The 13,365-nt window shown below is 42.4% G+C and overlaps 1 protein-coding gene across 2 annotated transcripts in view; it reads left to right on the forward strand.

The window, feature by feature from the left end:
* The window catches only part of KIF16B (kinesin family member 16B), a 289,681-nt gene that overhangs the window by 60,836 nt on the left and 215,480 nt on the right, over positions 1–13,365 (forward strand). For both annotated transcript variants that reach the window (XM_040248276.1, XM_040248274.1), the window contains exons 7-11: positions 446–588; positions 2,805–2,973; positions 3,168–3,299; positions 4,405–4,580; positions 9,439–9,504. In XM_040248276.1, the coding sequence (XP_040104210.1) occupies positions 446–588; positions 2,805–2,973; positions 3,168–3,299; positions 4,405–4,580; positions 9,439–9,504 (686 nt within the window). The remainder of the gene's footprint in view (positions 1–445; positions 589–2,804; positions 2,974–3,167; positions 3,300–4,404; positions 4,581–9,438; positions 9,505–13,365) is intronic.

Below are 13,365 nucleotides of genomic sequence, written 5' to 3' on the forward strand. Positions count from 1 at the left end.
GGGACTGGACCCCAGGCAGTCAGCTCCTGAGTCTGCATTAGAAACCATTGCAGGTTTGCACAGGAGCTGGGACTGGACCTCAGGCGGTCAGCTCCTGAGTCTGCATTAGAAACCACCACAGGTTTGCACAGGAGCAGATGCCTGTGCGCTCAGTTGTGTCCGACTCTTTGTGGCCCCATGGACTGTAGCACGCCAGGCTCCTCTGTCCATGGAATTTCCCAGGCAAGAATTGTGGAGTATTGTTGCAGTTTCCTTCTCCAGGGGATCTTCCCCACCCAGGAATTGAACCCTCCTCTCCTGCATTGGCTAACGGATTTTTAACCACTGTGCCATTTGGGAAGCCCACAGATGCGTACAGTCATGGATTATTTTGTATAAGTACCTCTCTTCTTCCCTCTACTATCTATTGGGGAGGTTTCTTCACCCCCTTCTTTTTTTTTTTCAGATTTATCCAAACATTTAGTGCAGAATTATGGTGATGTCGAAGAGCTTATGGAGGCAGGAAACATCAACCGGACCACCGCCGCCACTGGGATGAATGACGTCAGCAGCCGGTCTCACGCCATCTTCACCATCAAGTTCACGCAGGTGAGGGCCGTCGCCCCGCCCCCGAGTGCGTCACTTGCTCCTCAGCGCCGGCTGCGGACTGGTCTGTGCTGAGCCGGGCGCCTCAGAGGCGCCCCCTGCTGTTTTCTTGTTCTTTAGACCTGAACATGCGGAGAAGGCAATGGCACGCCACTCCTGTACTCTTGCCTGGAAAATGCCAGGGACGGGGGAGCCTGGTGGGCTGCAGTCCGTGGGGTCGTGAAGAGTCGGACACGACTGAGCGACTTCACTTTGACTTTTCACTTGCACGAATTGGAGAAGGAAATGGCAACCCACTCCAGTGTTCTTGCCTGGAGAGTCCCAGGGACGGGGGAGCCTGGTGGGCTGCTGTCTATGGGGCCGCACAGAGTTGGACACGACTGATGCAACTTAGCAGTTGGCAGACCTGCACATGAGCTGCGTGATGGTTTCTCTGCAGTTACAAACACGCTCATTTGAAATGTAGGCTGATGAAGACCTCTAAGACATATTTAGCAGGCTTCTGCCCTGTTCTCCACATTAAAAAAAAAAAGTGCTCTGTGTTTAATTAAGCCAGAGTTTTCACTGTTGCAAGCTTTGTGGTAGATAATGGGTTGCCAGACAGAGCAGCTGGAGGCCAGGGTGAGGAACTCACCACCCTGAGTGGTCTAAGGTGGGTGGTCCTCTATGGCTCCGTGGAACTCACCTCACAATGCTAATTGTGATTATTAAAGTGATATTAAAGGACAAGGGATGTTTTTTAAGTATTAATGTCCTGATCTGGAGGTGGAGAGCGTTTAGAACACACGTGGAAATGACTCGGGAAATAATGTTAACACCGAGGCCAGTGAAACCAATGAGCCTGAACGTGTCGGGGAGTCTGGCCTGTGTTAACCATTGAGCATGTCAGGTAGAGAGACTTAGCATAATTCATGAGGGGGATCAGAGAGCAAAGAAGATGAAAAAATTCTCTAAGGTCAATTGGAACAACTCCTGATAAATTCTCCAGAAATGTATCTTTTATTACGTTTGCTGGTTTTTCTCCTGTTTTCTGGTTAATGTGTATTAGGATGTGGCCATCCCTAGTTCCTAAGAGGCTTGCTTTTGTAGCAAAATGTAGTAACTTCTTGGCATTTTGGTTTAGACTGTAAAACATGGGTTAAAAGTCTTGGGAAAGTAAGATTTTGGTAAAATTTGGAATCAAAGAATACAGTATTTAAGATTTTTGCTATTTTATAATTGTGAAACAAATTGTATTTTAACATCAAATAATGGTTGGATGATCTTTCACATAATTGTCTGTTTATCATATTTTGGAAAGCCATTATGCTTGTCTTGTTCAAGGTTTTAGGTGAGAGCAAAACTAATTATTTGTTTACTTATATTTTTCTTTATGGAATGAGTGCCCCTCAGGGCCTAGCTTCCTTCTCTGCCTGGGTCAGACTCAGCCCTTGTTGAAAGACTGACTGATTTGGATAATGGAATTCGTGGTTCTTCAGAAAGTTTAAGACTCACATATGGTCGGCTTCTATTGTATCCAGTATAATTATTGTGATCAGGAAGAAGCCCAATGAAACAACAAAATTAAAAAATGTACCCTGAGAGATCACAGTGAGGAGTGGGAAATAATTAGAAATTGTATTGGTGGTTTAGTTGCTGTAGTGTCTGACTCTTGTGACCCCATGGACAGTAGCCTGCCAAGCTCCTCTGTCCGTGAGATTCTCCAGGCAAGAATACTGGAGTGGGTTGCCATTTTCTTCTCCAGAGGATCTTCCTGACCCAGGGATCAAACCCAGGTCTCCTGCATTGTAGGCAGATTCTTTACCAACTGAGCTATGAGGGAAGCCCTTGAACTTGTGTTATAAACACAGAAACATATGTGGCAGCCTGGATGGGAGGGGAGTTTGGGGGAGAATGAAGCCATGTATATGTAAGGCTGAGTTGCTCTGATGTGCACCTAAGATTATCACAACATTATTAATTGACTATATTCTGATATAAAAGAGTTAAAAAAAAGACTTAGTCAACCAAAAATAATTTGATTGCTAAATATGTTGCCAGTCCAATGCTAGTTATCAATGAGGATGTAAAAGATTTTGTTTCTGTTAAGAAATAATAATCTAGTTGGGGAGAAAAGATTAATAAATACGAATGACACAGAAGAAAAACAAACACACAATGTTATATAAATATTGGCATTCTTTATACCTCTTCCATTTTGCATTTTTATTTCACCATAGGCAAAATTTGATTCTGAAATGCCTTCAGAAACCGTGAGTAAGATCCACTTGGTCGATCTTGCTGGAAGTGAGCGGGCGGACGCCACTGGTGCCACCGGGGTCCGGCTGAAGGAAGGGGGCAACATCAACAAGTCCCTCGTGACGCTGGGAAACGTCATTTCTGCCTTAGGTAGAGTCACACTTGTCTCCCGCCTGCTCTCACGCTCGGTGCTCTCAGTGGCATGAAGAGCTTAGGTTTAATGCTTGTGTTACAAACTAGAGTAATAGCTTCAAGGTTTTTTGAAGCCAAATTCAAGGGAAAAAGAACCAAAAAACCTTTAATAATTGTCGTTGCTTTCCCCCACCTTTTCTTTCTCCCTGCAGCTGATTTATCTCAGGATGCAGCAAACCCTCTCGTAAAGAAGAAGCAAGTTTTTGTGCCTTACAGGGATTCTGTTTTGACTTGGTTGTTGAAAGACAGCCTCGGCGGAAACTCTAAAACTATCATGATAGCCAGTAAGAATTTTTGTTTTTTTTCTTCTCAACGTACAGTGTTTCATGTGAATTGATTGTGGCTATTTTAAGTTTAAAGTATTTCATTAGGAAGTAGCACCTCTTTTTTTTTTTTTTAACGTTTTCTATTTTGAAGAAAAGTACTTACTGTGATCCAGTCTACAGTATGGTATTATTGACTCTTTTCCCCTCTTCCTGGTTACATTAACTTGCCGTTTTTTTGGTTATGCAAACTGACGTCCATGCAGGATGATCCTCAGTTGTGCTTATAGGACAGAAACTTCCAACTCTGCCAACTCTAGACGTAAACTAGAAATAACCCAACTTTATTTTTCTATTTAAAAGCAGAAAATAAGGAATTTAAGATTAAGAATTGAAAGGAAAAAGTGTGATATATATGATAACAATAATATACATCTATATTTTCACTAATTAACAGGAAGAAGCAGAACAGAGGGGAAAATATGCAAGGGGGAGATAACTGTTGAGAATTTCCCTTCCAGCTGCCCCCCGCCTTTTCTTGCCTCCATGTCTCCTCCTGCCCGAGCCATGCAGTCCGTGTGGAGGCTAGGGGTCTTCCCAGGGGTGTGCACCCCAGATGCAATTGTGTAGTTGCTTTAGCTCTCAAGTTTGTTGGGGTTGAGGTGGGGATGTGATCAACCAAAGCTTTGGGAGGAAGAGCATTAGCTGATCTACAGACTCTTTACAAAAGTTATCACACTCTGGGTTTTCATAGGTGGTAGGTTTTGCCAGAACTCTTTTAAAAGGATTCCTGCTTTAACTTGAGAAGTGTAAATAGTCTTGAAATCCTCTCTTTATATGTTCAACAGAGGAAACTCCCTAAGCTGCAATGGAGTGTTTCCAGTCTCGTTTTAGATTTGGTTAGATGGCTGATTCTAAACTTAAGAAGAGGGAAATGGCATTTAATTTGGCATAGTGAGCACCTTTCCTATGAGTCCCAGATAATTTGTAATATTCATGACTGCAGTAATGAATATTTAATCTATCCAGCGACCTGGGGTTAATCTGACTTTTAAATTACAAACCAACTTTGTGTTAAATGAAACAGAGTGCTGGATAAATTATATTTTGAATTCATTCTTCACAGCCATTTCACCTGCTGATGTCAATTATGGAGAAACCCTAAGTACTCTTCGCTATGCAAATAGAGCCAAAAACATCATCAACAAGCCTACCATTAACGAGGACGCCAACGTCAAGCTCATCCGTGAACTGCGAGCCGAGATAGCCAGGCTGAAGACGCTGCTTGCCCAGGGGAATCAGGTTGGCTCTTTTCTGAGACTTACGGGTAATTTTCTTTGAGTAATGGCATCTATTTCTAGATCTTAATGAGACACTCATCTCGGGAGTCGTATTGACTTGAGTAAATAAGTGCTAAGTAAAGCTTTGAGTGAGTTAGCCCGGTCTCTCCTTAACATCACCCTCCTGTTGGCCTTCGAATTCATTATATGCTCTGTGCGTAAGATTTTATCCAGTAAACCCGAGATGATTAACTACCTAATAGTTATCAATTATGGATGGAAATTTAGCATGCAGTAGGATTAGCAGCATAATCTCCATTAGTGGAAGGAAATTGAGGTGCTTGGAGCAATGTTTAAAATTCTACTGAAGCATTTTATGACTTGAAGATGTATTTTACCAGAATGAGAGACTCATTTGAGCCCTGTTCTGAGTCTCCTTTTGGTACTGTTCCTTACCGCAGTGGTTATAGTGATGCGGGGTCCTGAGACATCCCCGTGGCCTGGCTGAGGTGATGTGCCTGGGCCCGCACGTGATGGCGGAAACAGCCTCCCTTCAGGATCCTTTGCGGTTTTTGTGGAGGAGCCTTGTCCTTTTCACTGTAGTCTTCGGCATGGTGCGTGTACCAAGCTACGTTCTGTGATCACAGTGTGATCCGTGCTGGTTGGTTTAGACACAGTCATGAGAGAAAGTCAGGATCACTTTTTAAAACACTCTAGTTAAAGTGGAGTTGGAAATAAAGAGGGACTTACCTGGTGGTTGAATAATTGAGACTGTGCTTCCAAAGCAGTGGGCATGGGTTCGGTCCCTGGTTGGGGAACTAAGATCCTACATGCTGCATGACGTGGCCAAGAAAAACACCCCCCAACAAAACAAGATACATTTTCCCCATTTCCTAACCCATGAATGGATGTCTGAAGTGTATCATTAAAAAAAAAAAAAAAAAGAACCCAGCTTTTCTTCAAATGCACAGAGCTGTCTTCAGAGCAGCTTTCCCTCCAGGAGCATGGGGAAGCCCTTGGCATCCTGTGAGCAGTTTGATTCATGAGACTCAACAGGCCAAGAGCCTCACAGAGCTTCCCGCATCCTGAAAGCCCCAAGAGTTGCTGTCCTCTAAACTGGGGGGACTGGAGTGGGCTGGGAGCTGATCTCTGCACCTAAAAATAGCTCCACATAATTGTACTCTTTTTTTTTTTTTTTTTAAATCTTTTGGCTGTGCTGCTTCGCATGTGGGATTAGTACCTTGACCAGGGATCGAACCCTTGCACCCTGCATTGGCAACTCAGAGTCTTCACCCCGGGACCACCAGGGAGGTCCTAGCTGTGCTTACTGATGTGGAACTTCCCTGTGTGTGTGTGGAAGTCTCGGCATGATGAGTCCAGCAGCTCATGATGTTACCAGGCTCGAATCACTGATGATGCCAGCCACAGCTGTCATTTTCATTTATGTACTATGTTATTGGGATCTTTTTTCCATGTTTTAAAAATATTTGCCTGAGGTAAACATATAAAGGTGATTTGATAGAGTTACCCAGACTACTGCGTGTGAAGGGAAGCACTTGGAACATTCTTGTAGTTAACAGTAAGTCATGAGAATGAAGGAAAAGAAAGATCAGCCTGTTAAACGTTAAACTGAGGAAGTCCTTGAAAGGAGCCTTATCACACCAACAGGAAAACTTCATTCAAATGTTTGCACACTCTGTCTGAGGAATGTCTCAGAAGTGTTGTGTATGCCAGTTATCTTATCCTTTGTGATCTTCGGTTGCCTTTTTCTTTCATGGCCAAAGACCACCACAGTCATTAAAGGATTATTTTAGTTACTGTAGTTTTGGGGGTGAGGCTGGAATGGATTGTTGTCTATTTTAGGATACAGTGAAGAATTCTGATAAACAATACATTACAATAAAAACGAGTCCAATTTAAAGTAATTTATTGCACCGTGAAGCTATAAATTGTTGTGAGACAATACAGGCTTATCCAAAATTAATTCAGTTTGTGATGCTCAATAAAATAAGCAGAGGTTCTTAAGCGCTCATTAGAAAAATCTCTGTATAAAATTTTTTGGTGACATTCTTGTTTTCCCACAGTATCCTGTTCCAGATGGCTGCTGTGGTTCATTGAAAATGCTGTTCAAGTCAGAGCTCCATTTCTGGGTTGTTGAAGTACAGTCAGATAAAAGCTCCTGCTTTTAATAATTTTATGTTTAATAATTTGCCAACGCAAAATGCCATGTGTATCAGAGTTTCAAAAGCACAGTTTAAATACAGCGAAAGATTCTGACACGTATCTGCTTCTGTTGCATAGATTATAGACAGATAAATATGTAGTGGTGTATATGTATATATACATCCATGTGAACTCTCCACTGAAGAATGATACCCATTCTGACTGTACATATCTGTGAGTATTCACAAGCTGTACTCACCCATCTGACCACGCTATCGAGAAGCAGAATGTTCCCCAGTGCCCTCGAAACTCTCTTCACGTTCCTCTCCTAGACCCGCCTGCTCTTCCCCTCAAGGGTACCCTCTATCCTGACTTCTTCAGGCAGGGTTAGTTTTTAGTTTTGCCTCTTTTTGTTCTTTATATAAATGTAACCATGTAGTACATACTCTTGCTCTCGCTTTTATATAAGATCAAATTTATGGAATTGCAAAACGTAGACCTACAAAAAACCCATTTCATAAAGTTGCAGACATGCAAGGGTGCTGGGCTGCCGTACAGCCTGGGGAGGTGACAGTGCAGGCAGCAGGGTTGAGGGACAAGGGGAGAAGTGACAGTGAGAACAGAGGACAGACTGGGGGGCCTCACGCGGCTGGCGGGGGTGCGCTGGCCCCGGATGATCGTGACCAGCTTCCGTCTGAGGCCTTGTGAGGTTCCTGCACGGTGGAGCGTGTGGGTTCGGATCCACGTATGAGCATCGCTGTGCTGCGCTCCATCACACGCGTGTGCGCCAGCTCACCCGTTCTGTTTGATGGGCTTTGGAGATTTTCTCTTTGCTGCTATTGCTGCTGCTGTGGACTGTCTTGTATGTGTCTTTTTGTGAACATCCAGCTTCATTTCTGTCAAGTTTATTCCTAAGAGTGGAATTTGTGTCAGAAGGGGCACATAATGTTTGGTTTTAGCAGATAAACTGCAAAATAATTTTTAAAGGTTTTTATACCAACTTGTATCCCACCATCAATATATGAAAGTGCCAGTTCTGGTTGCGTCAGGTCCTTGCCAATACCTGGTGTTCTCTATTTTTCATCATGGGCCATTCTGATGGGGCCATGTGGCGTCATAGAATGATTGTAGTTTCCGTGTCTCCTGATTAATGAAGTCAAGCGTTTGGATATCTTCTCTTTTCACATGTTCTCTTTTGTTCTATTTAAAGCATCTTTTCAGACTTCTGCTTTGAGTTTGGCAGAGAGAACAGGTCCATCAACTTTTCTCTCTTAAATGTCTCCGAAGATAGCAAGAAAATGAACAACGTAGAAATAGGCAGGAACAGTCCAGGAAGCAAAGAAGGCAATGAGTTAGAGAAGATGGAAGGAGAAAGGGTTTCTCATTTATGTAGCTGAAGTCACAGATAAACTTCGAATAATAGCTGGATAATAAAAGTGTCGCTATGTATAAACTTTCAAGGTGGACAACATCTCAGGGAGGGTCACAGAGTAAAACTAGGTGATAGGGTGTTTGTGAAGATGGGCAAAAGCAGACCAGGTAGTCAAGGAAATGTGAAAGCCTCTGTGGAGGAGAGACAATGAAAAAAAGTCGTGCATATAGGTGATTAACAAATTCCCTTCTGGGAATTTATTCTGTTGATACTGCCATGCATACTGCAGGCAGCTGGTATAGGATAAGTCACTGTAGCGTCACTGGTAAAGCAGAAGATGAGAAAAAACTACCAGTCCATTAAGAGGAAATTGTGGACATAAATTGTAGAATAACCGCACAGTGGAGTGCTGTACGGTGGAACTGGAGTTGTTACAAAAAATAAAATAGATTTATTTGTACTGAATTTTTCCCAAGATAGATTGTGAGATGAAAAAGGCAATATTCAGAATAGCGTTCATGCTGTTTATGTTTGAAAAGCAACACGAGCGCACTTGCATATGACCATAATAACCGCACAGTTATGTAGCAGAACGGGTGAGACAGGTTGCCCACGGCCTGGAGAGGTGGAGCGGAAGGGAGACCCCCTTCCGTTTTCCTTTCAGGTAGCCTCGTCTGGAGCCCTGTGTTCCTGCCTCTAGGGTTGCGAGTTGAGTTACGAGTATGAATGCAGTCAAAGCCCTCTCTGCACCCCGCCTGGCTGTGTTTCTCTCCCCTGTCTCTGCCTTGCCAGGGTGAACCTGATTTTGGGGTTTATCACTCTCACATCCATCTTTGCAACACAGATAAGGAAATGGACACCGACTATGGCCCAGCCTTCCTGTAACAGTGTGTGACCCAGCAGTAGTTATAAAGGAGGGTCATTTGCACGAGTCAGTGTGGATAAATCTCAGAAACCTCTGGTTGAATAACCCCTCTTTTTGAACCTGTACTCGGTGCAAATTCAAAACGGAAGAGTCTTTCAGGATCTAGGGATTTAGACTGTGTTTGATTTTGATAAAATGTCAGCCCATTACGTGTTTGTCTTTTTCCTTGTTTTGCTGATTTGTGTTGCAAATGTAGTTTTACCAGGATGCTATGGTTTTTTGAATATTACGAGGCATGTGCCCTGTGGATTAAAGATTTCGTGGTGACTAACACTTTTAGGGAGGTGTGGGAAAATACTTTTCACCTCTGTTTAATAGTTTAGGTGGCAGTTTTTGATGGTTTACAGTGTCAGGTCAGATCCTTCCTCTAGATTATCGGTGTACACTCATTGCCTCTGCCTTTTGTGGTCTGCATTTCAGATTGCCCTCTTGGACTCCCCCACAGCCTTAAGTATGGAGGAGAAACTTCAGCAGAATGAAGCCAGAGTAAGTGACACCTTAACTTGTTTTTTTTTTTTTTTTTAATCATTTCACTATTTTATTTATTTGTTTTTTTAAGTTTCACTATTTTAAGTGGATACTTTTTTAGTATTGGGTTAGCCAGAAAGTTTGTTCAGGTTTGTCCACAAGATGTTACAGGAAAACCCAAACAAACTTTCTGGCCAGCCCAGGACTTGCTGTCTGAGACTCAGTTTCTTTCTTCATGACAGTTAATGCTTCCACTGTTTTTAAAGACCCAGAAAACCCAAACAAACTTTTTGGCCAGCCCAGGACTTGCTGTCTGAGACTGTTTCTTTCTTCATGACAGTTAATGCTCCCACTGTTTTTAAAGACCCACACTCGCTGACTTCCAGTGTATCTCCTGTGTCCTCTGTGACTTAATAGATGGGGTTTTCTGGTAGTCAAGGGTTGAATACAGCTGAGACTGGGCCACTGCACGAGGCAGGGAGGCTGTGTTCACATGCTGGTCCCCACAGCCTCACCGTAGGGTTTTTTGGTCATCCTTTTAGTTATTAGTGGGAATTGCAGCACTTAGGGAATCACTGAGTACTCTGGGAAGGTGCTTAGCTGCTCTTAAGCAAAGTGGGATTTGAGGTTGGGGGGAGAGAGTGTTCTGGGCTGAAGCCAGTATTATGTGCTGGTGCTTTCTGAAAACTAGTTTCATGGATGACCTACTTCTATACTCTTTTTTTTTTTTTCTTTTTAAAAGAAAAAGACTACAGAATTGTAAAGTAAAAATTAAAAATAAATAAATAAATTAAAAAAAAAAGAATTGTAGAGTAAAATAAAAAAATAAATAAATAAAAAAAAATAAAGTAGTTAAAATGACAAAAAAAAAAAAAAGACCTTCTTTGAAAAGAGAAACAGGTATTAATAATGTTTTCAGAGTGGATTTTGTTCACTGTGCCAAATGGTTAAAGCAGATTGAGAAAGAAAATAGGATTCTGTTGGTCAAGCTCTTTCAAGAATACACAGCATTGAAGATACAAATCGGAGTGTAGTTAGGAACTTGTTGACACTTCCTGGATAATTATGCTGATTAATTTGCTGATAATAGCATTAGTGAAAACATTAGTTTCTTAATCCCTATTTTTCTCCTGACATTTTGTATTTTGGTACTTGAAATTTTAATTTTGAGGACTTAGATGGATGTGTCTGGATTGTGTGTGTTCCTCGCTCAGTCATATCCAACTCTTTGTTATCCTCTGGACTATCCCAGCCTGCTGGCTCCTCTGTCCATGTTCTCCAGGCAAGAATACTAGAGTGGGTTGCCATTCTTTCTTCAGGGGATCTTCCTGACCTAGGGATTGAAGCTGGCATTGCAGGCAGAGTCTTTACCATCTGAGCCACCAGGGAAACCCGTGATGTGTCTGAATATAGTCTTAAATTATTTCTTACTGATAGTTTTCAGGAATACCTAGCAAGTTAATAGAAACTAATAAACATTTTAATTTGAATTGTTATACATGTGGGGACAGACATGACTCTTGTTAATAACATTTTCTAAATTTTTATCTCTTCTTTTGCTGACCTTTTAAAATTGTTTGCCATCCACTTGGCTGTAAATCTTATCACCTGGTCACATTGTGAGAGGTGCTATCAGACTTTGCATTTTTTTTTCCCCTGAATTTTAAAAATGAAGATTATTTGGTTTCAATTCAGTGGTAAAAGAAACCCAAGGCATACTTACAGTTCTTCAAAAGCTGGAATTATTTGATTGAATTGGAAAAGGATTAATTGGCTTACGTTTCTTCAGGGAGAACATACCTGTTGGTAAAATCCCAAAGCATGCTTTGTTAAATACTTGGTGTTTCTCAGATAAATTGCCAATGAGAATCTGTTAACTGATTATTATAAATTAGTAAATTCATCACCCCAGTCACTTCTATGTCTGTAGGGAGAGAAGGTGTAAGAATATTCCCTCTCTGAAAGCTTTTCCAGCACCAAAAGCCCTTTGACCCATGGGGCTGGCATCACTTGAGTGATGAAAGGAGAGCCTGTGGGTGTGGCTGGTCCAGGGGGCCGGGCAGGACAGCCTTGCCTGACATATACCAGTGAGCAAAAAAAGAAGTTAGAGAGGCTCAATCCTGTTTCTTCTCTTACTAAGAAGATGATAGATTTGACATTAATAACTAGTTAAAGAAGATGTGTGTGTGTGTGCTTAGTCACTCAGTTGTGTCTGACTCTTTGTGACCCCATGGACTGTAGCACGCCAGGCTCCTCTGTCCGTGGGGATTCTCTAGGCAAGAATACTGGAGTGGGTTGCCACGCCCTCCTCCAGGGGATCCTTCCAACCCAGGGATCAAACCTAGGTCTCCCCCACTGCAGGCAGATGCTTTCCAGTCTGAGCCTCCAGGGAAGCCCAAGAATACTGGAGTGGGTAGGCTACTTCTCCAGGGGATCTTCCCAACCCAGGAATTGAATTGGGGTCTCCTGCATTGCAGGCAGATTCTTTAGCAGCCAAGCTACCAGGGAAGCCCAGTTAAAGAAGATATATTTTTAAAACCTTTTGTTTTGTATTGGGGTATAGCTGATTAACAAACAATGTTGCGAAAGTTTTGGAAGAACAGGAAAGGGATTCAGCCATCCATATACATGTATCCATTTTCCTCCAAACCCCTCCCATCCAGGCTGCCACATAACACTGAGCAGAGTCCCCTGTGCTGTACAGCAGGTCCTTGTTGGTTATCCATTTTAAATGTAGCAGAGTGTACATGTTCTTCCAAGTTCCCTAACTATCCACCCTCTTCTCTCGCCCCAGCCTGCAACCATAAGTTCATTCTCCTTCTCTAAGTCTCTTTCTGTTTTGTAAATAAGTTTATTTGTATCATTTTAAGGAAGATATTTTATTTAAAAAAAAATGCTACCTTAGAACTCCTGTAGTTGTTTGCGGTAAGTGTTCAGTTCCTCAGCTGTGTCCAACTTTGCGACCCCAAGGACAGCAGCCCACCAGGCTCCTCTGTCCATGAGATTCTCCAGGCAAGAATGCTGGGGTGGGTTGCCATTTTCTTCTCCAGGGTGTTTTCGATAAATTGAGGAGTAAAATGTCTAGCCATTGAATGAAGAAGGTGCGTGAGAAGTTTGCTTTCGGATAAACTATCACTCCAGTCCCTCCTTTTTTGTCAGTAATGAACACAGCCTTTCTTGAAGGTTGCTGACTCACGTCCTTTCCGTTTATGATACTTAATGGCCTGTGGAAAGTATCTTCCTCTTAGCATTGAGCACCTAATCCAGTGTATTCTGTGCTTCCACTTCGACCTGGCTGAACTTACTGGTAGGGAGACCAGTCAGGTGAACTGGGATGGTGTCTGCTGCTGGGTGGGGAGGTGGCAGGAACACTGAAGGACGGAAGGGAAGAGGCTTTGGGAGGGTGTGTGCCCCGCACTCCCCCCAGCCCCGCAGAGGTCACTCTCTTTTAATCTGAAGTATATTCCTTTTGACAGAATTTAACATTCTTTTTTTTCTACCTCTCAGTCAGGTATCACTTTACTTCTTAATGACTGACTCAGGTCATTTAAAAAGTTGTGTGGAACTAGCAGAGTATTTTCATTAACTGAGAAGCTATTTCCAACTGTGCTGTGTTCGACAGTGGGGGATATTTTCTCCCTTAAGTTACTGCAGACTGGAAAGAAGCTGATTATTATCAAAAAGATATTTTTACCTTTACTAAGAGTCAATTAAAGAGCCACCTTAAAAAAAAGAGATAAAGTGATAATTTATAAACCTTATTAATTAGCTACAAAAGCAGATTATCTCCTAAAAGAAAATGGCAGTTTCCAAGGTGACTTAATCATCACATCTAATGAGAAAGTAAAGTAAATCACCATTTCATAGGACCTAAAGTAT

Source organism: Oryx dammah, unplaced genomic scaffold (genome assembly GCF_014754425.2).
Source record: "Oryx dammah isolate SB20612 unplaced genomic scaffold, SCBI_Odam_1.1 HiC_scaffold_10, whole genome shotgun sequence".
Taxonomy (NCBI): domain Eukaryota; kingdom Metazoa; phylum Chordata; class Mammalia; order Artiodactyla; family Bovidae; genus Oryx; species Oryx dammah.